The sequence below is a fragment of the Miscanthus floridulus genome, chromosome 18 (assembly GCF_019320115.1).
Source record: "Miscanthus floridulus cultivar M001 chromosome 18, ASM1932011v1, whole genome shotgun sequence".
NCBI classification, from domain to species: domain Eukaryota; kingdom Viridiplantae; phylum Streptophyta; class Magnoliopsida; order Poales; family Poaceae; genus Miscanthus; species Miscanthus floridulus.
In genome coordinates this window covers 10,685,440-10,713,117 of record NC_089597.1, presented here as the reverse complement: position 1 = coordinate 10,713,117, position 27,678 = coordinate 10,685,440, and the positions used below count along the sequence as shown (strand labels likewise).

The 27,678-nt window shown below is 45.9% G+C and overlaps 1 protein-coding gene across 1 annotated transcript; it reads left to right on the top strand.

Annotated features, from left to right (window-relative positions):
- Nucleotides 1–17,027: 17,027 nt before the first annotated feature.
- Nucleotides 17,028–21,285, top strand: LOC136520852 (uncharacterized). Its single transcript, XM_066514518.1, has 2 exons — nucleotides 17,028–17,829; nucleotides 19,702–21,285. The coding sequence occupies exons 1-2, from the start codon at nucleotides 17,306–17,308 to the stop codon at nucleotides 21,011–21,013; spliced, it is 1,836 nt and encodes a 611-aa protein (XP_066370615.1). The 5' UTR covers nucleotides 17,028–17,305; the 3' UTR covers nucleotides 21,014–21,285.
- The last annotated feature ends 6,393 nt before the right edge of the window (nucleotides 21,286–27,678 follow it).

Below are 27,678 nucleotides of genomic sequence, written 5' to 3'. Positions count from 1 at the left end.
AGTCTCTTCTTGTCCAAAAATATGTTCTAGGTTGAGCCCTTGAAGTGGTGGAGTAGGAGTTGAAGTAGCTGTTGCTGAGGTAGATGGGGCGGCACTGCTGCCCTGCTGATGTTCAGCAGGTGAGTGCTGCCCTTGTCGATGAAGTACGGCAGCGGAAATTTGTGTAGCAATAGCCTAGGGATCCTCATCATCAGTGGCTCGATCTTCTTGTGGCCTAATGTCACCTATAGCCATTTGCTTGATTTCCTCACATAGTGGATTCCTTTCCTACAACACTTGAATCAACTTGCTCCACTTGAGAGCCATTAGATTCATCAAATGTCACATCTACCGTGACTTCAACTCTTCCCATGGTTTTGTTGAAGACACTATAGGCATACTCATTTGATCTATAGCCAAGAAGAATTCTTTCATCAACTTTAGGTGCAAATTTAGAGGTTTTGGGTCTTTTGTTAAGTATAAAACACTTGCACCCAAACACTCTAAAGTATGACACCTTTGGTTTATTACCGGTTAGAAGCTCATATGAAGTCTTCTTGAGTTTCTTGTGTAAGTAGAGACGGTTGATGGCATGGCAAGCGGTGTTGACGGTGTCACTCCAAAAGAGGTCCAACGTCTTGTATTCATCTAGCATTGTCCTTGCCATATCAAGAAGTGTACGGTTCTTTCTCTCTACTACACCATTTTGTTGAGGGGTGTAAGGAGTTGAAAACTCATGCTTGATGCCCTCATCATCAAGAAACTCTTCAACTAGAGTGTTCTTGAATTCGGTCCCATTGTCACTTCTTATCTTCTTGATAGGAAGACTGAACTCCCTTTGTGACCTTCTCACAAATATTTTGACTTTCTCTTGCACCTGGGACTTATCATAAACAAAGAACACCCAAGTGAAACAGGAATAATCATCAACAATAACTAGACCATATTTGTTACCCCCGATGCTTATGTAGGCGACCGGTCCAAAGAGATCCATGTGAATCAACTCCAATGGTTGTGTGGTAGTCATGATGCTCTTTGGTGGGTGTGGTACACCTACTTGCTTTCCGGCTTGGCAAGCACTACAAATCCTATCTTTCTCAAATTGAATATTGGTTAGTCTAAGAATGTGGTTGTCTTTTAGGAGTTTGGCCAAGTTCCTCATCCCGACATGAGCCAGTCGGTGATGCCATAGCCAACCCATGCTAGATTTTGCCACTAAACAGGTCTCAAGCTTAGCTTTACTTTTGCTGAAATCAACTAGGTAAAGCTTGTTCTTGAGGTGACCCGTAAAGACAATTGAGGAATCCTCCCTCTTAGAGACTTCCACACCCTTATCTATGAAGAGACAATTGTAGCCCATCTCACATAATTGAGAGACGGACAACAGATTGTACTTCAAGGAATCAACATGTAAGACATTTGTAATTGAATGATCAAGTATAATAGCTACTTTACCAAGTCCAATCACACCCCCTTTTGAATTATCACCAAATATGATATTCTCATCAGAATTTGTAGTTGGGGAATATGATGAGAACATACTCCTTTCTTCGGTCATATGATTTGTACAGCCACTGTCAAGCACCCAACTTAACCCACCGGAGGAGTATTCCTGCAACACAAGTTTAGTTCCTAGTCTTAGGTCCCCAAATATTCTTGGGGCCTTGCATGTTAGTCATAAGAACTTTAGGAACCCAAATAGAAGCATTATGATAAACATTTCGACCATTGCCAACAAACTTGGCAAACACCTCCCCCTTGCTGTTGTGCTATAAAACAAAGTTAGAATCCAAATATTGAGGAGGTGTTTTTGCCTTTGGTTGATAAGCATATCTATTTGGAGTGACCCAGATAGATTTCTTTGGTTTCTGAACAACTTGCTCTAGAAGTGACACCTTCTTCTTGGGGTTGACATGAGCAGAGGAGTAGGAGGTGGTCTTCCCTTTTCTATGGGGAGCGGCACTGCCGCCCATAGGCCACGGTGCTGCTCTAGGCTGGCCTTGTGCCACCTTCTGTGCAGACCTATCTGTACCTTTCTGTCCTTTGCTCACGAACTAAACACACTCATATCCATTTATTACCTTTCTCCCATTGGTTTTACCTCCATGAGTATGCCCAAGCCCATCTTTGATGCGTGGATTTCTTCCATGTTTGTATTGTGGCCTCTTTGGTTTTTCGCCTTTGCCATCAGCAGGTTTCTTACCTTCCATGCCCCTTTTTCCTAACATAGCATTGAGCCTAGCAATCTCCTTTTTCATGACCTCCAAGTTTGCAAGGTTAGTGGAATAAATTTTTAAGTCAAGATTATGGCATTTTCCACACCCTTGGCTAGTGGAGGGAATAGAAATGTCATTTGTGTTGGAGGGAAGTGGGGTGCTCTCGCATAGAAGGTTATATTGCTTCTCAAGTTTGTTGTGCTTTTCAACTAAGACACAATACTTGTCATTGAGTGCAATATTTGCCTTCTTTGTGAGAGCATGTTCTCTTTGTTCTTCGGCCAAGGCCTTGTTCAAAGAGTCCACCTCACTTCTCTCTAACTCAAGAGCTTCCTTGCAGCCAATATACATCTTTTCGGTTTCCTCAAGATAATCATCTCTATCGGCTAGCTCGACTTTGACACTTTCTAGTTCCTCCATTAGATTCATGATGAAGAGTTTGGTTTTAGAATCTAACTTTTTAGTCAATTTAACATATTTCTCAACATCACTAGTATCATCATCACTAGAATTACTAAGTTCACTACTAGAGATGTCACTAGGAGGTGGAGGAGATTTAGCTCTTCGTTTTACCTTCTCACCCTTTGCCATAAGACAAACATGAGTGGAGCAGTGGTCATCATCATTGGACATGTTGTTGAAGAGCCTTGATGTAGAGGATGGCTTTTGAATAGCCACGGTTGCAATCTTCACATCCTCTTCACTTGACTCTTTAGTTGAGTCCCACTCATGCCCAATGTGTGCCTCTCTCATTTGCTTATATCTGTTTTTGTGCTCATGCTTGCCCTCATTGTTGCCCCTCTTGTATTTGTTCTCTTTCTTGTCATAAGGACACTTAGCAATGAAGTGCTCCGTGCTGCCACAATTGTAGCAAGTCCACTTCTTCTTGTTTGGGAACCTTCTTTGCACTATTTTATACCCATTCTTTTTCAACCCCTTGTGATAGCTCTTCATGAACAAAGCCATGTCATCAATCTTCATATAATTAGCCCCATCATCTTCATCTTCACTTGAGGATGAACTTAGATCATTATTTTGTGGAGTTGACTTGATTTCCTTGGGTTGACTTGTTGATGCTTGCTTGCTGCCCTTTACCTTGTTGGAGATGCCTTGATTGCTTGATTTGTTGGCCTTGAGAGCTACTTCCTTGATCTTCATGCCTTCTAGCTTGGCTTGCAACTCACCAAGTCTTCTCCTCTTATTAGCTTCTTCTCTTTGCATGTCAAATGTCAACAATCTTCCAAGCACATCATTAGGTGTGAAGTGCTCAAACTTTTTCTTATCCCTAATCAAGGTGACTACGGTCTCATTTCTTGGTGAGTAGGCCTCCAACATAACCTTCACCACTTTGTGATCATCAAGCTCATCACACCCATAGCCTCTAATCTTGCCCACCAAGGTCATTAATCTATTAAACATCTCTTGTGGCCCCTCTCCATCTACAATCACGAACCTATTGAGCTTGGCCATCAACAAATCAATCTTTGCTTTCCTCACTTTATCTACACCTTCATGTGCTAGATGCAAAGTGTCCCAAATCTATTTTGCAACATTGATATTCATCACTCGGTTGTACTCATTTCCATCCAAGGCATTAAGGAGAATACTTGTGGCTTGGCCATTGAGATGGACAACAACTAGCTCTTCATTTGTTGGCGCTTTGGGATCTTCCGGTGGCTGCAATCCATTCACCACAATCTCCCAAAGACCGGGGTGAAGACCTACAAGATAGGCACTCATCAAGTGCTTCCACTTGGCAAAGTTTGTCCCATCAAAATGAGGCAAATTTCCCGTGGGTACATTGACAAAGGACCTTTTGTTATGGTTAGACAAATAAGAATAGTTAAAGGATACGGCGGCATATTTGTTTTTGTTGTTGTTGCTGCACTTGTCCTTGTTATTCTTCTTTTTGTCCTTGCTCTTCACCTCCTTGCTATCTTTTGAAGCATGGTATGACACATCATCATCTCCATCGTCCGAGCTACTAGAGAGCTCACTAGATGATGCATCATACTCATTCTTCTCTTGCTCTTGAGTTCTTGCTGCCCTTCTCTTAGCTCTTGCCTCTCTTGTGATTCTTCTTTCTTCTTTTCTCTTCTTCTTGTCTTTGAGACGCTGCTCTTCCTTTTTCTTTTCTCTAGCTTCTCTTGTCGAGATCTTTGCGGCTTTTCTTTCTTTTCTTGCCTTTCTTCTTTTGGCATCGGTGGTCTTGGGTTCTTTGATGGTGGCATCACTTGCTGTGGACATGGATAGCTCGTTGCTGCTGTCGACATCCTCAACGTGCACACCACTTGCGTCCGCAACACGAACGTTCTTCGAACCTTCTCCTTCCATACTTCACGTGGTGAAGTGTATGCGAAGCAACCTCGCTTTGATACCACTTGTAGGATCTATAGGAAGATAAAGAAAGCCTAGAGGGGGGGGGGTGAATAGGCCTATAAAAATTCAACTCAAAACTCTGTTAGAACAGAGGGCGGCACTGTCGGCCTTATAGGGCGGCACTGTCGGCCTTACAGGGCGGCACTGCCGCTCTACAAAAAATAATCTAACACAGTTGAGATTTAACAGATATGAACCTGACCCCACTAGCTGCTTAATCCTGCAATATAACTTCAAGATCCAGTTCGAAGACTGGATACCACAGAAACTTCACACAAATGTGAATCGAGCAACTAAACCCTAACAACAGCTAGCAACAAAGTAAACAGCAAGTATAATAAAGACGAAGCACGCAAGACACAAAATTTATCCCATGGTTCAGCTCACCACTAAGGTTTGCCTAAGTCCACATTGTTGAGAAAGCCACAAAAGGCTTGAGCTTGCCACAAAGGCTTGCCTTACCCTTATTCTCAAATCAAGAGAGTGAACTCTTGAAGTGAGAGGTGATTTCTTAGCTTTCGAATGAGGTTACAAACCTCCCAAGGCTGTCACACAAGTTGGCAAGCACAAGGGCGACGCCTAGCCGGCTAGGAGCAAGCTCCAAGAGTAACAAACCCTAGAACCACCGGCCAAACATGAACCAAATGCTCTTAGACTTTGGGAATCAGTGGATCTACTCTCCAATCGAGTTTTGCTGCCTTTTCTCTCAAGTTTTGATGGTTGGAATCAAGGATTTGCTTAAGGGATGGAGGAGCAACAATGGAGGAGAGAGGTGAGCTTTGGTTCTGTCTGTTTTCGAGCAGAGTGACTCAATGAAGAAAATGACTGTTGTGGGCCGGGCCTGAGGGGTATAAATACCCCCCCGAGTCCAACGGTCAGTTAAGGGCGGCACTGCCGCACTTAACAGGGCGGCACTGCCGCCCTAGCCAAAGCAGGTAACATGATCTGAAATTTGGTTGGCTGTTTTGACTAGGTGAGATGATGTAGATCTGTGAATTTGAGCATCTGGTTCAACAGTTGACCAACTGTCCTAAAATCCCTCTTAATAGTACAGCTTTCCCTAAACTCAAATTCAAAACATAAAAGAATTTAAACCTATTTTGAGCTGGGTCTAGCCACCTTTCGTAATTAGGACACCTGTAACCTGTACATCATCCTCATTCTTTGATTCCCTGCTTGTCATCTCGATAAACCTCATTAGTCCTCTAATTTGGTGGTCATCAATGCTAAAACCCACAATAGGGCTTGATTGCACTTACAGTTTTTTCCTCTTTCTCCCATCTATAACCCCTGCTCCCCCTTGGGTCTATAAAAGGGAGAGCAGGGCACCCCACTAGCTAGACGGATCGGTTTTGATATGTAAGACGATGAATTGATTCCACACATAACACACAGTCAAGCAGCAACTGAGCTCTTGGCGTCCTTTCAACCTTCCCATCAGAGACTTGGGACCTTCCCTCTCTCGGCTGTTTGTACCCTCTACTATGAACCTTTTTCGGTACTAATAATATGAGCAGCTGCAAACTAGACATAGGGACATTCTGCCCAAACCAGTATAAACCTTGTGTTCTTTAGTACACCATCCGAGCCTAACTCGCAACAATTATAAATTTACTAGCCGATGTTTATCCAAAACACCGATAGTATGCTACTAACATTTTGTTGGAATCTCATTGTGTAGGACCATGAGAGGTGCTTTTTCTTTCAGTGGATCGACGGTGCAGACAAGTTTGATCCTAGGTATCTCCTTTTCGATGATTGGTTAGAGGAAGACATCCACGTGAGCACTTCAAGCGGTGGATTCCACCCCCCCTAACCCTTTGCCAATGATGGCTAAGGAGAAGCACCTAGCTGCAGTTAGACGACTCATGGAACCTCCTCTGTGTGATTGCGGAGATCAAGCTATGATAAACCCTGAGAATATGTTGGAGTTTGTTTGTTCAAACAAGCATGAAGTAAGTGCAAAGTGTGCAAAGTGTATGTGCTAGATCCGCAATGTACTTCGGCCCATCATATGGAGGCCACTCTCTAGGGTCCCAAAAAGGCACGAAGCGGGGGCTCCATGTGTGCACAAGCGTGTCGACACTAAACTCATGAGGTATCCTGCTCTCGATATTATAGTTGCGATGCCTAGCTGCTGCCACCAAATGGGAACAAAGAAAGTGGTACTATCTTGGTTTACCACAAGTGCATTTGAAATCTTGGAGGACAACCACATGCATCCTCAACTCTTGGACCTCGCCATCGGACGTTGTACCACCCTTATGCTCGACCTGATAAGTCCCTGTGGTGTGATCAAAGCATGTAACCTCATGTGTGCCAACCCTTTCATTTGCTTTCTATAGGTGTGCCTTTGGTTTCGGAGCCCATATCTCTCCATCACTCCGTAACTTCAATGCATGGGCATGTCTATCGTTGAACTAGGCAACAAGCTTATAGAAGGTGAATTGAATGATTGTATTCATGGCCATACCATGTATCCCTAATAGCAACTTATTGAATGACTCCGCCATGTTGCTGCACTGAAACTCGTACCTCCATCCACCGACGTCATGAGCTCTCGTCTATTTTTCCAAATCCCTCATCAAACCAGTGAGCCATTGTCTACCTTCTACATTTGATGCGGTTCTAACCTACTCCAACTTTTTCTAAAAGTACTTGTCCTCAAGCTGTCGAGCAGCCTCCTAGAACAAATCAAAGTTACCCTTCACACCATCCTTTCAGAGTAGATTCTCGCCAAGGTGCCGAGTACACCAACGATGATGCAAAGGTGCATACCCCTCTATCTGCTCTAGCACGGCATTAAGTATGCCCTGGTGCCTATCAGATATGACGCCAACCTCCCTGCCAGGACCAATCACGTGTATCCAGACTAGCCTCAAGAACCATCCCCAACTGTCACTGTTCTCCTTCTCAACCAAAGTAAATGCTAAAGGAACCAACTTGTTGTTCGCGTCACAGGATATGGCTATAAGAAGTGTGCCCTTGTATTTATCAATCAAGAACGAACCATCAATGGAGAAGATAGGATGACAGTGTCTAAAGGCCTCGACACACTAAGGGAAGCACCAGAAAGCATGGAAGAATATCTGCCTCCCATCCTTCCATGCATTTAGTTTTGGGATGTACTCATAATGCATGCCTGGATTCACCGCTTTGATTGCATTGAAAAGTACTGGCAGCTGCTCGTACCCATCCTCCTAGTCCCCATATATCATCTTCCACGCTCGCTGCTTAGCCCTCCAAGCTTTACCATAAGTTATCACATAACCTCCATACAACGCTTGAACGGTCCTAATAATTATCCCCACCTTCATGTTGGATTCTGCCTGCAATATTCCGATCAACCGCTTGGCAATAAGGGTAGATGTCAACTACTGATGCCTTAGTGTTAGCTCATGGTCAGCATAATTGTGTGGCCCAACAACTTTTGTGATCTTCCACTTTCCGGTGACCGTTTGCTTCCTTGCACAAACCCTCCATGGGCAGCGTTCTTTGTCACACACAACTGTGTAACGGCGCTCCGCATATGAATGCAAGACCTTGTAAGGTCTCTTTCGTATCACTGCAAATGCCTGCAACCACCTCTTCAATATAGGGAGATCGTTGAACACCCTCCCATTCTCAATTACCATGTTAGGGCTAGCCTCAGGAGCTTCTAGGAGCTGATCATCACGTCCTTCTGCACATGTCTGATAGGAATGAGCAAGATCGCTGAACTCGTGAAACCACCTCTTCACGGTGCCAACGTGGCAAGGCACGGCGCGCTCAATGCGGGCACGACCGGCGGTGGCACAGGCTCGGCGCGGTGGCCGCTGTGGCTGTGGCCGAGGAAGCGGGGAAGGGCGGCCGGCGTGGGCCGCGCCGCGGGCTCGGGGCAGAGACGGCGGCCGCCACGGGCTCCGGGCACGGCGCAGCCTCGATGGCGGTGCGGCGCGGGCGGCCGGTGGTGGGCTCCGACGAGGGCGAGGGCGCACCGGCTCAGGCGGCCAGTGGCAGGCTCCGGGCGCGGCGGCGGCGGTGCTCTGTTCGGCTCGGGCGAGGGAGATGCGAGAGAGAGGGGGGGGAGAAATGATTATGGCCCATACGTAATAAGGGGGTGATTGGTTGCACGTAGGAGGCCATTCTGAGCCCCATTCCAGCACCGTTCAGTGCACTTGGTTGTGTTTGGATGCCTACCTCACATCCTTTTTCTACTCTATCTCATTCATCCTCACCCCTCTGTCCCGCATGGATCCGTCTTCTTGATTCTCACTTCCCTCGTGATGCAGGACGACGCGATGCACCCATAATGCAGAGGGCCATGTGTCATACACTCAAAACTCTTATCCATGCATGCAACCAAACAAGATCTCATCTCATACTGGACCAACAATAAAGACAACCAAATATGACTGGGTGCACGGTTTAAACATGCATCTCACCATCCTGGACCAACTCTCCATCCTAGCTCCCCATCACCAAAGCAACCAATCACCCCCTAAAAGCTCGGCGCCAGCCACCTTGGCGCCGAGCTCGACGCCAAGATCTACGACGCTGAGCTCAGCGCCAGGGGTGACTGGCGTTGAGCTCCCTACCATGTCACCTCCACGTGGGTCTCGAGCCCAAGAGCTCGGCGGCTAGGAACACTGGCGCCGAGACGTGTTAGCTTGGTGCCAGCATCGATAGTGCCGAGCTAAGGGTCCGGATTTTAAAATCTTTCCTCCAGAAACGTATTTGTAAAAAACTTTCCAAAAAAAGCTAAAAATAAAAAATTCGACCGTTGCTGCTGCCGTCCTAGTACCAGCCCTCTCTCTCTCAGTGTGTCATACGTACCTCAGTGTGTGTCCATCCAACCGAGCACGTCCCGTCTAGTTTTAGGGCCTGTTTAGTTCGCCTAGTAGCTACTAAATTTAGTAGCTTTTAGTCACTTTGGTAACTTTTTAACCAAACACTATGACTAAATATGACTAAAAGAACTTTAGTCCTCTCTAGTAACTCTAGAGTTACTAAAAGTGACTAAACCATTTAGGCCCCGTTTGGCATGGCTCCAACTCTGGGTGGAGCTGCTCCACTCCAGAACTCCAGGTGGAGCCAGCTTTGGGTGGAGTTGGAACTGTCTGATGGAGGTGTTTGGCTGGGAGGGTGTCCCCAGCTCCAAAAAAGAGGAGTTTGAGGGTAGATTGCCATTCTTGGCCTGCTTATGTGGGTCCCACTGTCAGTGACTAATCTATTTTCTTTTTTTCCTCTACTCTTTTCCTCTCTGTTTCGTCACTGTCAGTGGCTCGGCGACGTCCATGAGGTCCCGAAGCCGGAGGCAGCCCTCGAACTCGCCGTTGACTGTGACCACGGGCACGCCGCGCTCGGCGGCGAAGGCGTGCACCTTCTCGACGGCGCAGGCCTCGATGACGATCACCCGCGCCGTCGCCGTGGCCGCCTGGCGGTGGATCTCGTGCGGGAGAACATCTCCGGGAGCTGCTCGAAGTAGTAGACCTCATGGTGTCTCTGAGAACCCACAGAGAAGAAAATCGAGGTGGGGGAGAGCTCTGGTGAGGAGATCGAGAGCTCGGTCTTTCGCTCGGCCATAGCGGCCGTGGTGGTGATTGGAGCGTTGGAGAGAGGTAGAGGGCTCGGGGAGGGCAAAGGCGGCGGCGACGTGCTACTGCGGAGCTCAGGCGTGCTTTTGTAAGGCGAGGCGAGGGGGAGGGCTCGGTCGTAGAGGAGCTCGGCGGCCACCCATGGTGGCGGGGGAGGAAGACGACGGCGCGGGAGGGAGGGAGTCACTGCGCGGGGGGCTCGGAAGAAATAGAATCGCTGTGTAATCAGTGGCAGTGGTGGGTAATTTCCCACCAACTCCACAAGGAGGTTCATATTGAGTGGTTTTGGAGCTGCAAAAGAGGTGCTCCAAAACTCCACCTCCATTTGTACTATAGCTTCATGGAGTCGGCAGCTCCATAGAATTTCGGAGTTGAGGTGTTTGACTGAATTTTTTATGGAGTTGCTGAAGTTTAGGAGTGGAGCCATGCCAAATAGACCCGTAGTAGCTACTAAAATTTAGTAGCTCGAACCAAACACCACTGCCCTAACCAACCTGTAGTGACTAGTACTACCCGCGTCGTGGATTCCCAGCGGAACAACACCCACATTACCTATCTCTGCTCGCCTAGCTGAGCTGAGCTGAGCTCCCAGATTATCCGGCCTCTACTCTACCCCAACCAATGCGGGAGTGCAAATGCAATTGCAATCATTACCTTCCTCTAACTGCAAACCCTTTCGCCAAAAGCAATGCAGCCAGCAATGCCGGGTCGGGACTCCATCCCCCGATCTGCCTGCTCCTTCCCCCGAAATGCCGGCTCGACACCTGGGAGAGATGGAGCCTGTACGGAGTATTAAATATAGACTAATTACAAAACTAATGGGATAGTTTGATAGTTTGCGACTAATTTGTGAGACGAATCTTTTGAGCCTAATTAGTCCATGATTTGACAATGTTTTGCTACAGTAAATATGTGCTAATGACGGATTGCTTAGGCTTAAAAATTTTATCTCATGGAGTATCGACGGATTATGTAATTTTTTATTAGTATCCGAATACCTCATACAATATTCTTCCGACATATCTTCTAAATTTTAATCACTAGATCCAAGCACCTCCTTAAACTAAAGTCTTACCCAACCCAACCCAACCTAACCCAACGTGCCAGCAGGGTCACCTAGGCCGTGCTTGTTTCCCAGGCAAACAAACACGGCGCGGTGCCCCGCATGGACCAATGCCCTGGCCCCCGTCCACGCAAACAAATAAAACCCCTACCTACCTTCCTTCCTTCCTTCCTTCCTTCCTTCCAAGGCAGGGCAGGGCTTGGGCAGCCGGCAGCCATGGCCATGTACGAAACACGACCACTGCGGACGTTGCAATGCAGTTCAAACGCAATGCTGCAACGTACAGCTATTGCATCGCATCAATCCACCGTACCTGTCTGTCTGTCTTTCTTTTGTTCTCGCTAGTGCTGTACTACATACGTATGTACTGCTTGTTTGGCCCCATTCAGCCACTGTACGTTGCTACAAGGATTTCGAGATTTTATATAATGTGATAATAATGCCAACCCGACCGACGGGACGAACCAGTCCTTGCTATGCTACGGGGATATACGAGATGCGGAGGAAAATCCCATCCTAGCTTACCTTCTCTCTCTCTCGGCCAACTTTTAATTTGCATTGCACCACCTCACCTCACCTGAGTGCTGCTGAGCTCTAGTGAGCTGTGTTACAGTACAATACAACGTCTCTTTCCTTCCTTCCCTTCTCCTGCCAGTTGTGGCCGTTGGAAAAGGACAAATACGGCCATGTACAATACATCCGTTGAGTTTCCTTTTTCTTTCTGTGTCTCTTTTAATAAAAAAAAAGAATGCCAGGTTGTACTTCCTGCCGATTATTCTTAAGTGTTCATGTCGGCTTCGCTAAAAAGTCAGACTGAAAAATATTTTTTTGCTGATTTATTAAGAGAAAAAAATACGATTACTTCACTAACAAATACGGTCGAGAAGACAAGCGAACAGGGCCAGGTCACATGCTAGGATGGATACGTAGGGGGTGTTTGGTTTCTACAGGAAAATTTTAGTCCCTGTCTCATCGGATGTTTGGACACATGCATGAAGTATTAAATATAGACAAAAAATAACTAATTGCACAGATTGTGGCTAATTTGCGAGACGAATTTTTTAAGGCTAATTAGTCCATGATTTGACAATATGGTGCTACAGTAAATATATGCTAATGGTGGATTAATTAGGCTTAATAAATTCGTCTTGTAAATTAGTCTCCATCTATATAATTAGTTTTATAATTAACTCATATTTAGTTCTCCTAAATAGTATCCGAACATCCGATGTGACACGAACTAAAATTTAGTCCATGGAACCAAACACCCCCGTAGTACACAGCCGTTGCGTATGTTTGACTGTTGTTGGATTCCAAGTTTGAGAGTGCACTCACATTTAGGTCATCTGCAAGCTAGGAGGTACATACGTACGTACACGGCCGTTGCATGGGTTTGACTCTTGTTAATTTTAATTTCGAGCAACACATTTTCTCTTTTCCCAATATATATAGTTCTATACTGGTCATGTTTGTTTGTCTTATAATTTATATTTTTTAGTTTGATTTTTTAGTCAAAACAATGTTTTTCTCTCACGATAAATAAACTAGAGTTTTACCTTATTTTTTGAGCAACGGGACCTGATAAATTATACAACAAAAGGTTGTTTCGAGTGTTCTTTCTTGTCACACACAGCTTCTTGCATTGGTTGGTTGGGTTGGGTCGGTTCCAGCGAGACACCGATACGTGCCCTGCCGCATGACCTAGCAGCCATCATTGCAGCCAGCCAGATCATGTAAATGTAATGCTTGTCCAACTCAGGCCTTGATGAGTTCCGGGCGTAAAGGTTTGGTACGTCGCATCGGATATCATAGGGTATCGTATCGAGTATTCGGATACTAATAGATAAATAAATTATAGAATCCGTAAGTAAATCACGAGACGAATTTATTAAGTCTAATTAATTTATCATTAGCACATGTGTACTGTAGCACTTTGTTGTCAAATCATGGCTTAATTAGGCTTAAAAGATTCGTCTCGCAAAGCAGTCGTAATCTATGTAATTAGTTATTTTTTTATTTTATATTTAATAGTTCATGCATTTGTCCAAATATTCGATGGGATAGAACGTAAGCTTTTGAGAGGAACTCCGCACACTGGCACACCGGAAATAATGCTCAATCAAATGGCATGGAATAATTTCTATGCTTATTTTTTTTGAGTGGAATTTCTATTCTCAAATGCTATGGAATTTCTGTAGAAAACGAAAGCAAGCCCTGCGATATAACTATATATATTCCTCTCCTGTCCAACGAACGTGCAAACCTGAAACCTAAGCCGAGGAAGTCATTTATCTCTACCAACAGAAAGGATAAAAGAAAGCCCGGGAAGAAGCGAACTCCCACATGCACATTACCTGCCTCGCCAGCTGCCACATGGTAGCAGCAGTAGCAACCAAACCTGTCTTAGACTCTTAGCCAATTAACCACTAGTGGAAGAAAATTAAAAGTACTCCATCCAACCTTTTAAATATGGTTCTACTGCTACTAGCTACAGTGTCGTTTTGTTTTTATTTGGTCATAATTGTCCAATTGTTGACTAATTAGGCTCAAAACGTTCGTCTCGCAAAGTACAACTAAACTGTGCAATTAGTTTTTAATTTCGTCAACATATAGTACTCCATACATATACCGCAAATTTAATGTGACGGAAAATCTTCTTTTTACATAGTGCCGAATTCTGGAATTTGGAGGCAACTAAACATGTCTAGGGCATTGATGCATGCAGATTGACAGCTGCAGGGACGATTGTTGCAATGCAGATGCTGGCTGCTGGGTGAGGGAGGGTCAAGGCTCGAGGGGTGAGTTGTTTTTTTACATGCCACTGCATTTGATTTCTCTAAAGAAAACAAAACCATCAATGTGAGGGAGGATGGATGCTTTGGGGGTCCTGGGGAACAGCAACACCAGCTGTCTTTGCCAATGGCCAGCATATCATTAGCAGTGCAAATTGCAAAAGACCTCTCCCTGTCTATCCCTGTGAATGAGAGTGGTATCAGATGAAGACGCCAAATAATGCTAGTTGTGGGGGGCATGGCCAAAGGCAGCCAGAGAGGGAGGAGGTTTTTGCAATCCCAACCTCCAGGTCAAAAGGGCCGCCCGGGAAAGAGAAAGCGGCGTGCCGCCGGCTGCCGGCATCATTGCGCAGCGGCAACGCGCCCAGCCCCTCTCCCCCTCTCCTAAGCTTCTTTTCTGCTCCCTCCGCTCTCGTTGGAATCCAAGACGGTTTCTCTGTAAAGGGCAACAACAAAGCTCAGTTCTTACATCATGGACCCCCTCACTCGCTCTCTCACTCACTCACGCAAAATAAGCATGCAGGAAGGGGATGGATGCAGCACCAAACACAGCTCCTAAACCACCTACAACTGTCGACTCTCACTCATTGATCGGTTGCTCGTGTTCGCTGCAAACACCATTTTCTTTGTTTTCCAGTGTGTGCCTTGCATGCTGCTCCATTCATTCATCTCTTGAGCTTGGCGTTTTGTGGTTTACCTGCATTGTGAGTCTCACTGATGACTGCACTACTACTATTCTGGCTTTGCTTAGCTGTTGCCATGGGCTGCTGGTCCAGGTCCTTCTCAGGACTCCATCTCAAAGACTCAGCACTGCAGTACTGGGAAAAAGGCACTCTCACTGTTGTGAGCTGAATTTAGCACTAATGCATGCAAGCGAGACATCAGACATGCTGTCTTGCTTGCTTGGCCTTGGCCAGCTAGCTAATTAAGCTGATCGATCCAGAGTTTCGTTGCGTGGTGCGTAATAAACTGTTAGATAATTGCAGTGATAATTGAGGCGATGGATTGATGAGGACGAGTGGCATTTCTGTGTGTCCCTCACTCAGGGTGGTGGTGATCCTTTTGTCTTTGTGCCTCCACCAGTCCACCTCTACTTGCTTGTTATGTTTCTTTACCCTGTTCGCTTGGCTGATAGGCTATGGCTGAAAGTATCATTGACTGATTTGCTGTGAGAAAAAAAATATTATTTATTAACTAAAAAATACGACTTATAAACCATTCCGAAGCCAATAGAGAGCAGGTGTAGCCTGTAGGCTTGAGAGCCCGGCTAGCATGCATGTGACTGTGCTTCTTGGAGCTGTATGTACACACGTGGTAGGACCTCACTGTTCGTTGCAGACTCTCAGCTTCGTAGGAAAAAAAAAAGAAATTGGAAAGGAAACACATGCATAGAAGAATGAAAAACGTAGGAACGACCGGCCGGGGTTACCGGAGTGCCTGTTACCATCGTCTGTAATTCGTGCCGGGTCTTTGTCACGCAAATCCTGACACGATCTCTAAACACATGTGTCTGCAGCGGTTGCATGTTGTTCACGCCACCGGCGTTTTCTTTTCAGTAGTGGCGACTGTGGGCTGTGACGTGGTGGTGAGCGCATGGCAACGCACGTACGCCGGTAACACGTCTGTGTATATCGCTGTCTACGCCGTAGGCCGTAGCAGTTGGATATGGACGACGCAGCAGGCCGCGGGGGCTTTGGATATACGAGTATTTGCTCTGGTCTGACCTGACGACAGCCATTACTGCATAATTGCTGCTGCTGCTATATATCCACATGTTCGCTGAATAGTATTTTTCTCTCACACCAAACCAATCAAATGAACAGGCTATATATTTGCACTTATTATACGATGCTACTACAAGTAGTATAAGGCAAGCCGTGGCAGCAGTTGCGATGCACAAGTTGGTAGTATTGTTATGATAGGATCGGCTTGTCATGACAGCGAAACAACGGATGTGGCGAGGGACATGGGCCACGGCCATACGTGCACAGCTGCACATCTGTGGCTGAGAAAGTAGATGAGTGAGACGGTATAGAGAGAGACTGAGACCTGAGAGAGAGAGGGAGAGAGAGAGAGGCTCATGAAAATGAAACGTGTCGATGCGTTAAAAAAACTGGTGGAATATGGGGAAGAAACAGTGTATCGCGGCGCACCGCAGACCGCAGTGCACTGCACTGCATGCCGAGATAAGAACAGGGGGAGAGCCAGAGGTGTTTAATGTAAAAAACAAACCGATGCGAACAAAGTTTACGATTCTCAAAGCAGTGACCACCACCTCTGGAGCAGGTCTCCTGGGGCGTAGGGCAAGAGAAATGTGAGGTATCCAAAGGCCCCCGTCAGGAACTGCTATAGGTCCCCCCACTCGAGTACGCCCCGCTTGTGGTAAAAGTACTCCCGGTTTCATCGTATTCTAAAATTTGCTGTATTTGTGGCAAAACCGAAACGCTATAAATAAAATGATATTATGTGTGTATACATTCCTCTTTTTGGATGCGTCGTTGTACTCGCGAGAGAAAACGAGAGGTGATGGCAACCAACAAACCGTATTATAGGCGAGATCGAAAACTACAGAGCCAACCAACTCTTATCTTGTCCCCGCGCGTCTTTCGCGAAGTGCCAATTTCATGTGGTCACCGTTCTAGCGCACACTACCACACCAAATCTTTTGGTATTGCATAGTAACATCGAATTTTAGGTGACAGCTTACAGTACAAATAATCGTCTAGTATTGTGTCATTCTAGATAGATGGATTCATGATAGAACACAAAAGAACACCCTGGCCTGGATTTCACATGTTTACAAAAAAATCACATGTGAGCATCATCCGGGGCAGTAGAACAGTTTGAACAGATCACGAGACGTCGACCGGGCCAGCCAACCCTAGGACAACTCATGAACACCAACTATTGTGTAGTGTGTGCACCCCGGTCCTTCTTCCTTGGTCCCCGTAGCAGAACCCCACCCCATAAAAGCACCCCTCCATTGGCCGAATGGCGAGCACCACTCCTCCCCAGTCCCCAGCACAGCGCAGCAGCGGGTCCTCTCCTTCCCAAAACCCCAGTTCAATCCCAGGTTTCAAATCCGCCACCTTTTGCCCGCACACACACTTCCCCATAGCTAGCTGCTTTCCCCAAGCGCTGAGAACCCAAGAGGCGAGCGAGGACTCCTCAAAAGAACCACTTCCCTCCCAGCTCGTGAGCTCGTCGCCCGCCCGCTCGCTCTCTCTCCTATTCACTCCTCCCAGCTCCAGCCACCACCAGCTGCTCGCTTAAAGAGGGAGGAGGAGGGGGCGAGGAGCAATGTCGGAGCAGCAGCCATTGCCGCAGCCTCGGAGCAGCATGCGGGAGGCGCTGGAGAAGGAGGACAAGGAGAAGGCGGTGGCGGCCGCGGCCAAGGAGAAGGCGGCCGTCCCCAAGAACGGCGGCAACAACGGCGGCGGCAAGAATGGCGGCGGGGGTAACGGCGGCAACAACGGCGGCGGCAAGAATGGCGGCGGGGGTAACGGCGGCGGCGTGGGCGGCGGCAACGGAGGCGGCGCCCCGCCGTCCGGGGAGGAGACGGCCCGGGAGATTCAGGTGGTGAGGGAGGCGTACCGGCGCGAGACGGCCGCGCCGGCGTACGTCATCCCCGAGGAGCCGCCGGCCATGGTCGAGCTCGTGGGCTGGTACATCTACGGCTTCTGCTCTTACTTCATCACCCACCTGCTGCTGCCGGTGCTCTTCCCGGTCATCATCACGCAGGTCGCCTTCCCCAACTCCGACTTCACGCCGGACCCCAAGTACACCCTCAAGGGCGCCACCTGCTCCGTCCATGAGATGTCCATGTAAGAGACGCACGCACACCTCCTCCTCCTCCTTGCTCCCTTAAATCTTGGGATTTTTCCCTTTGTTTGCCACCTTTTTTTTTGTCTTCCTTCTTCCCCTGTTTTTTTGAGTTATTTTTGTTCTTTTGGGGGGTTTTAGATGGTGTTCTTGCCCTGTTTTTTGAGTTATTTTTGTTCTTTTGGGGGGTTTTAGATGGTGTTTTTGTTTTTTAGTTTCTCGGCGGTTTAGTGATTTGTTTTTTTCTCGGTGTATTTTTTCTCTCTTCTTCGTTGTCCAAGAACCGAGATAGTACATAGGTTACAGTAGGTCTGAACAAGCCAGATGCGCTTTCCAGATTTATTTCTACCTCCTTTTTTTGCAGACTTTGAGCTATTGAGTAGTGAGTTTTGCCTCCCCCAGTGTGTAGTGTTTACCCACTTGCCTCTCTTGCTTAAGAGCTCTAAGCTGGTGTCTTGTTTTGGGGTTTCCCCACCTGATGTCTTCTTTAAAAACACATCTTGTTTTGTTTAGCAAACAAGGAAGCATACGTTACATCCTTCACTCCAAAAAACAAACTTTTTGCTTTTTTGCCGGCTCTGTGTCGTCTGGTTCTCGCTTTGAAGTTTTCAGCTTGTTTTTTTTTGGTCCTATTCATCTTGTGATGTGCGTAGAACATGTCTGCTCTTCTTTTGCCGAGGCTATTTCCCTGCCCCGTTCGTAAATGTGAAAAAGAAGAACAAAGACTAGATTTTTCTCATGGCTTAGTTGATATATCTGGTGTATATGCAAAAGAAAAGACCCTGATTCCTCAGAGATTCCTCATTTCCGTGGTCTCAATTATTGGTAGCAGATAAGAGATTCAAGAGCAAAGCTCCAAAAGATGCTACTGTTTGGCCCTATCTAGCTGAGTACTAGCAGTTTAGCTACGCATTTCATACCCACCCATTTCTTTCTCTTTTTTTTGTTATTACTCTTGTATATTCAGATTTTCTGCCTAGACATGGACACATGCTGATAAGCTATGCTGAAAGTATGCTGATTTGTGGTCTGAGGAAAATACTGGTCGTTAGCTGAAAGTAGTCTTGGGCTTGGTTTTATTTTTTTGTCATTTTGTCTTTTTAGCTGTCATCAGGTGAGGAGGGTCACAGTATTTCTTGGGAGGATAAGGTCAAACAAGGAGTTGTTAGGGGTGTGTCTGTAAAACTTATTTTTGTAACGTTGAACATTTGGTGGTGAAATCGAAATGGGGGGTCTACTGGGATGGGAAATTTATGAGGTGCCAAGAGGAGGCCTGTGCATCTCATTAATGCCTAGAAACCCTGAATCCATATTTCAGAAATAATCACCACAATTTTTTCATTTACAACTCACCCTAGCAGTAATTTTCTATTGCAATCTACGAGTATGCATTTGTTGGCTGATAGATCAAGCTGGCATAGGGGGGTGGGAGTACATTTGCTTGTCTCACTTTTGATAGAACCGAGAGAAAAAGTGGGCAAAAGCAGGCCACATGCTTTGCCCCTTTCTCTTTGGTCTTTGGCCCCTTTCCTTTTTGAACAGGAAAAGAGGGTCTTAACCGTTGCAATTACAGGACTGCTCTCTGCTTTTACCCCCAATAAACTGTTGGTGGCCAACTGCAGGCCCAGCCAACTGGTAGGTGCTACAGCACGTCATACTTAAAAGTCCACCAGGCGAACAACTGCTCTTGATTGGAAAGAGGGATATTGTTGATTATTAAATGCATGTATATTGACACCGAAACTCACAAATGGTTTTTTCTGAATGTGGTAGTCTGTAAAATTTGCATTTGGGTTCATTCTCTTGTATCTCCATTCAGAATTCATGTTATGCAACCAAACATGATGCTCACACCAAATTTGTTGATTGGCCAGGTACCAAAGGCTTACCAAGCACTCTATTGTGATTGATAATTCCCGGATGTCACCACTGGGCTGGAGTGGTCTATCATGGGCAATTGGCATCCTCATCGTGGCGCCGCTCCTCACTCAGACTGCTCACCATCTTGACCGTGGCCAGTATCAGTCACTGATCCTCATTGCTGCCACGTCTTTTGGGTCGTTCTTCTGCCTGCTCACAGGCTTCTTCAAGACTGTCTGGGTGTTCCTATTCTACATCCTCTTCATTGCGGGCTCAATCATTGTCGCCGAGGCAGTGCATACCCGCAACCTTGGACTGATGATCCGTGGCCTTGCTGCGCATGACTCAGGCAAGCACCTTGTTCTTCGCCGCCGTGCTGCTGCGAGCCAGCTCAGCCTGTACTGCACTGCCATTGGAGGCATTGGAGCGGCCCTCATGGCTGCATTCATGTACCACATGCTGCGGCGCACTGATCAGCTCACTGGCCTCTGGGTTGTGTCCATCTTCTGTGGCCTTATCTGGTTCATTGGCATTTGCCATGGTCTCTTCACAAACAGGCCCAGCAGCTCATCACCCACCACTGCATTTGAGCCCAACTTCTTCACCAAGCTCAGCTACAGCATGACCCTTCTGCGTTACCCGCAGGCCATTGGCAGCTTGGTTGCTGTGTTCCTGTCCTCTTTCGCCACAATGTGCATCTTCACCAGCGGCACACTCTATGCTATTGGTGGTGTTTGCATCAAGCCAGTGCTTGTGCTTGTGCTATGGATCCTTTACTTCCTGTTCCCCTTGATCTCGCTTCCAATTCTCCACCCAATCCAGATCATAATCCGTGCTGACGCTGTACGCATGCAGCTGCTTGGGTTCATAATCTGCCTATTCGTGTCTGGTGCTGGGTTCTACTTCAAGAGCCACAGGTGGAGAGCTGCCCACATCATTGTTATCGCCCTTGTCCAGAGCACTGCCAATGGCATATTGTACGCATTTGGCCGCATTCTGCTCCTCGATGCCTCACCACCGGGGAAGGAGGGTGCATTCTCGGTCTGGTATGCGTTTGTACGTGTTACTGGTGCCATGATTGGCTATGCTGCTTCCTCTGCTGGCCCTGGGCGTGCTGGAGGATCATTCGCCGCCGCATTCCTTGGGAGCTTCCTGGGCATCATTGTGCTCATCTTTGGCAATGTCAGCAACATTGGGGCGCTGAAGGCTGCTGGACACCTCAAGGGAATGGACGATGAGAAGAGGATGGGCGGTCTTGGGATGGAGAAAGGCGAAGGCATGGGCAGTGCTGTCGCGGATTCAGGCGAAAGCAGGGGGAGGGTATGATGACAATTCGTGAAGGTGTATTTCTGGGAGGGGAAAAAAGATTGCATTCTGTGGAAGTTGTGTTTGTGAGAAGGATTTGTTCTCTTTGTTTCTTTCTTGGCCATGTTTCAGTGACACTGTTAATCTCAGTGCTTTGCCCGTTTGATGCATGATGATGGATGACATAGTGGTAGAGGAGTGTGCTAGTTGTTAATGTGTTACTCTTTTGCTTGTAAGACAATTGTAACTGATGATCATATGGTTCTTTGTTCTTCACCCGCCCAAATTCTCTAGCAGTCAAGCTTCATTCATTATTCAATTTCTGTTGAAAAAATGTGATTGTGACATTGTGTAGAGAAATAAACTCTGTTGTAGCGACCATCATTCCTTCTAAAGTCAGGTGTTCATACGCATTTCAGTCACCAGTGTCGTAATATCTATCTGTCTTCAGAACTTCAAAGTTCATGCATGATCTGCCTTGCCCCGTTCCATTTCTAAACGTGACCAAACTACATGTTATTTTGGCTTGAACTCTGAAGCAAATGATGAAAAAGCCTGGGAGTTCTTTTTAACCAAACAATGAGGCTTGCACAGGCCGTTTTGTAAATAAAATAGCTGATGAAAGCCAAAAAATTTAATCTTGTTGGAGGGTGCACCTGGAGTGATTTCAACAGCATGTGATGTAATTCCTTCTGACTTTATCTGCTCATCATTGTACTTGCACCCATTTGTTAAAATCTCTAAACGTCAGAGAAAAGAATTAGAAAAAAGCTCCATTTTTTTATATGCTATGAGCATCTGACACATATTGTGCTGCCCTTAGCATAATAACAAGTTCACAACGGCTATAAAACAGCATCATGACAAAATTAAGCCTTACTAGCTCTCTCAGAGTTTGTTGGGAGCATCATGACACCATTTTTTTTCTTACCAAATTCGCTTGTTTTCTTTTGTCTTCACCTGCTCCAAGAATCTCTGGCCTCATCAAGCTTCATCAAAATTCAAAAGTCAAGAGACGACTCCAACCAAAAAAGACTGCAATTCAATTCGCTCGAATTGCGGTCAATTTTACGCCGGAATTAAAAGCAACAAGGAAAAATACTGACGAGTGGTATAGGTCAATGGTTGCATACGCAGTACACGGTAGCAAAGTACAGTGAGGTCTACGGAGACGTCTACGTCTAGGCCGCCTCGACGTTCACATCCGGCCATGGCCAGTGCAGGTCTCGCCGTCGGCATTACGGCATGTTAATGGTCATATAATCCCATTTCTAATCTCACTTGTTTTTTGCTAGAGTCAACTGAGTGCAGTTTTCTAGACGAGGTCATGAGAGGCAGGCAGACCAAGTGCAGTTTTCTCTCGTTTCAAAAGTGTAGCTTTCTCATGGCCTCTGAACAACCCAGTGGCCATCAAGATTCAAGAAGAAACTGACGCTGAATTTATGGGGCGTGTTGGATAAGATGTAGTACTAGCAATTGGAGTTTTGAGGTCTACAAGTGCGACTTTTTTCCTTGCTATATAATTCAATTGTTGATGCTTTGATGGGTGATGGTGGTTGGACTTTTGGACTTAATGATGTGTTTACAAAGACTAAAGTACAGGGGTGATTAATTAAGAGGGGCTAGTGGCACATAATGTTTCTTTGTCAATGGAAAAAGAGTGATGTGGTAGGTTTTATGATCTTGGATGGTGGGATGGTTGTAGAAAGCGTTTACTTGGACATTCAGGTCCTGCTTTGGGGCAAATCTGCAAATGTCAAGCAGTACAAGAAAAAAATTAAGGAATCTTCATATTCTTTCATATTATTGGGAAACTTGGAGCTCATGACTATCTAGTTAGTTTTCATATGCAAATAAGTTTTGTTTTTTATATGTTTTATTTTTATCAAGTAGTATCACTGAGAGTCCTACACCATCATTATGTCATGTTTTGAGAGGAGGATATGATATGGGGTTGCAAGAGGGGAATGGATGGTAGTACTATTTGTTTGGTTAACCTACAAGAATTTGTGATGGTGGCATAATGAACATCACATCATCATATATATCCATACGGAGTATAGGCTAATAGTAGGCAGGAAGGCACGGCAGGGGGCATGGGGGTGGTTGATGCATGAGTGATGGGCTGTGCTGTCCCTTGTCACTCTTTGTTTTTGCATTCCATGTTGCCCTCTGATATTTGTGTGAGGAACTAGAGAATGGGTAGGTATTTCATGATTTGTGTGGCCTGCTGCTGCTGATAAGGACTAGTAATGTGCTGTCATACTAAAAAACTATAACTCTCTAAAATTTGCTCCTTTTGAAATATAGCTAAAATGATTTAATTCTGTATTTTTTTGAGCTCATAAAACATAGAAAAATAATATTTTTCGTTAAACTAAAATTTATCATAGGGCTTAGCAACATTGACGATGCATTTATGCTGGTGCATATAATTTATTGAAGTGAGTGGTTTTGGTCAAAACTTGAAAAAAAATTGAATTGCTTTGAAAACAAGTTTGAAATAGTTTTTTTAAAAGAGAAAGCCTCCTCCTCTCTTCCCCTTTCTCCTTTCTCGGCCTGAAGGCCGGCTCCTCTCCCCCATTTCTCCGCGCGGCCTATCATCTCAGCCGGCCTGCTCTAACCCTACCCTTTATCGCGTGGGCCTACAGCGCCCCGGCCCAGCAGCGGAAGCCCGCAAGCGCGCCTCCTCGTCTCTGTCTGTCAGTCGGACCCACCTCCTTGTCTCGCTGACTGGTGGGACCCACCTGTTGGGGTCATCCCCTTCCTCTCGTCACCGAGCCAGACTGTCCCGCGCATGGAGTTCGCATCCGCCCCGCCGCCGCGCCCCGGTCTTGGCGTGCGCTCCACACACGGCCCTCTCATAAATACCGAGCCTTGCACCCGTTGCCTCCTCGTCCAGCTTTAGAAGCAAGCCGCAGCCGCCCCGTGCCCTAAAATAGCACTGCCGCGAGCTCGGAGATCCGCCACCGCCGTCGGTTTGTCGCGTAGCCGCTTATCCGCCTCCGCGACTGCCTTGCCGAGTTTCTAAGCGAGATAAGCAAGCCTCGGTACCCGCTTTTCCTTCTCCTACGCTTTCTGTCGCTTGTGCCGCGTCGCCGAAGTTCCACCGGAGCTCTGAGCCACCGAATCGTGTGTGAGCTCGCCACTGTGCCTTCGTAGGCCCCTCCGATCCCTCCAACGTGTTCGCCGTGCCGCTCTCTCTCTCCCTGTGCTCTTGATTCGCCAAACGGTGGTTCGTAGACCTTGATTCATGTGCGCCGGTGAGCTTCTCGCCGCCGTTCATGGCAGCCGCCGCGCAGGCCTTCTTTTTCGGTGACCCCGCTCTCTCTCTCTCTCTCTCTGATTTATTTCCAACCGTCCGATCTGTGATCAAGGGCCAGGAATAGAAGATACCCCTTCGCCGGCCGTTTTGCTAAAGAGACCCTATGTTTTCCATAAATCAATCCGCCGTCCACCGCCTTTCAGAAATAGTTCAAAATATGCCCTTGATTTATCTGTTATAGCCCCTGTGTTTTTCCAAAAACGACGCCTGGTCCACAGGATTGTTTTAATTCGGTTTTTAATTATTTTTAAAACGAAATTGATTTCAAAATATTTACAGAATTGCCATTAATCTTATTTTATGCGTAGTTTCTTCGTTTTAACTCTGATTTTACCCATTCAAGTTGCGTTAGATTCGTAAGGACGTAATCTATGTATTACTGGCATTGTTTAACATGTTTAAAGCTTTTGAATAAAATAGTAATTAATCTATATGTAGTTACTTTTCCAATTAAAAGCAACTTCGGGTTTTTCACACCAATCTTTTCTAAATAAAGTAAGATTAGCTTTCTCTTGGTTTTCTAAATCAAAACTAATTTGACTTAATATGTTTTAGATATTTGTATAGAATATTCTATATATACTTTTATAAAATAAATAAAGACTATAATTTTCTTTTCCACGTATGAAGTAAATCTTTCGGTAGATGTATCTTTTTCACCGTAGCTCCGGTTAGCGTGTTTTTCGCGTCTGTGTGTTTGTAGCAACGTATAGAACATCTTTAAAACTTTTTTACTTGTTATTTCATCTATTTGGTGTATTGTTCTAATTTAGATCTATTGTTTGCTTCGTGTATGATTGCATAGATGCTTGTGTGGTGCTTTATGATCATGTCCAGTCGGTGAGTTTTACGTGGTGATCAAGAAGCAGTTCTTTGGAGGCTACGAATCAAAAGAAGATGATATGAGTTTAAGGCAAGTATAGCATGTGATCTTCCTTGTTGTCATATACACCTATAATCATTTAATTCATACTGCATGTGTCTACTTTGATTACCACTAATGATTTCCTAGTACTCTGTACCTTGTGCCTTGATATCTTTGGGTTATTGCATTGGGTAGCTTTGCTAGTGCTCAACTACAACTATGATCTTATAACTTGACTAATGTAATATACAATAAACACTAAAAGATGCTTTTTAGCAACATGGAATCAGGGGGCTAGAGCATTGGACTGTTTTTATGGTGCTCTAGATTCCTCTCATTAAGAACTTATCTGTAAGTGATCATCCGGGACTTACAGTACAACTATGAGGGCTACATGGCTCTGACTTTAGCTCAGTACAAGGACCTTTTTTAGCTTGTTAGAGGTTACCTTTATGGCATAAGAGGGGTGTGTTTCGGATTGGATATAGTGTATAGACTGCGGGTCAGTGTATAGGCTGCGCGTCATTGTGCCTGTCGGAAGGAGAGCCCTACATTCGCAGGGCACAGAAACCTAATGGCCATAACTTGTTAGACGAACCTTTGAAAGGCTTTATGGTGAACCCTGCCGACCTTCTTTGGTAGTGGGTCAAGAGGTTGGCCGTCTCAGGCGAAAGGGCAAATCACGACTCACAGTGAAAGTGTACAACCTTTGCAGAGTGTAAAACTGGTATATCAGCCGTGCTCACGGTCACGAGCGGCCTTGGAACCCTTACGGAATAGATGATAAACACTGATGATTACGGATGACGAAGATACTCACTAATTATTACTGTTTATGCTATTCATTATTCATGTTTACCTGATCATGTGTCTATATGGGCTTGTGAATAAACTTGTTGCCACCCAATTGCTAAAAGATGACTTATTAAAAGCTAATCGCAGTTAAACCAGTGTCAGCCTTTTGAACCTCATGAACCACATGATATATTTGTTGAGTACAACATGTACTTACGCTTGCTTTATTTTTAATTATTCGGATAAAAATCTCGGATGGGTACCAGATTGTTAGAGTTTGGAGGAATTAGGCTTGTGATCAACCAGTCAATTATCCCTGTGGAAGTGGAGACTTCACCTGAATATCAGAGTTGTCTTTCCGCTGTCTATACTTTGATGTTGTATTCTTTATACTAATACGCTATGTAATAAGCATTGTCTTATGATATTACCCTTATTTATAGCTACATGTGAGATTTAACTTCCTGAACTCATATATAGTGTGGATCTGATTTTATTCTTAAAACCGGGTGCAACAAAAACTGTTGTATGCCTCAGCTGGTGTGGTATGGCTGTGCTGTGGACGATGATTGCCGTCTCATGTGCAGTGCAGTGCAGGGGCCCCACTGTCATAGAGAAAACAAAGCCAAGGCCAGGGCACGGCTGCTGCGTGTGTGTGCACAAGAAACAAGCTACCGACAAAAGAGGCGGCCTCGGCCTCGGCCTCTTTTTACCGTTGCCAGCACTGCCGCTGCATTCAACCAGCTGCTGCTGCCGCTGCACTCACTTCAGTCTCAGCTGAGCTGCACTCACTTCAGTCTCAGCTAGGTACTACGTTTGGCACAAGGCAAAAAAAAAAACATTTTTTTTAATCACTTTTTAAAAAGAAATAGCAGAGTACAGTATCCGCCAAGATTAAAGAAACCTGATGGACAGACCTGCAGTCTCTCGTTATATAACATGTGAGAAAAGAAAAGAAAAGAAAATATGTGCACGGTTACTAAAAAAGTCACCACATCATGAGCTGAGCAAACAGAGCAGGAGGGGTAGGCATGGGCTGCTCAGAGAAACAGACAGACAGTGGAGGGTGAAGAGCCATGGCCATGGCCCATGGAGGGAGAGAGATGCAACAGTCTAGCAGGGCAGGACGACGAACGACGAGGACGGCGAGTTTCTTCTTCAGTTGATGCCTTGATTGACCACTGCAGTCTGTAGGCAGCGACCAGCGAGCGAGCGCACGGTGTTCTTTCGAAAACTGCAGCCAGTGCAAAACAAAGTACAGGAACCGAATCCCGTTCCAGTCGAAGCGTAGTAACGTAACGTTGACCCGTTTCCTGTCCGTCCTTCTGGAAACGGTCATATGTACGTGTAGCCGTCCGTTGTGTACCAGTTGCCAGCACATCAGGCCCAACGGTCATATGTGTAGAGAGAGCAGAGAGAAGACACAGCACGGGTGTCATGTGCAGGAGAGAGAGAGAGAGAAAGAGATAGGAGGAACAGTGAGTAATTATACTACTAATAATTAGCGACTAGTCTCCTGCTACCTAATGATTCTCTCTCTCCTCTGGGAAAGCACAAGCAGTCAAGCAGCATCACTGAATTTTGCATAGTGGCATTGTGTTACAGCAAGCAACGGGTGTCTATTACTCTAGCTGCTAAGGATCTCTTTGGATTCTACTAGCACCAGCAGTTACAGCTAAAATTAGTAGGTAAAGATCTAAA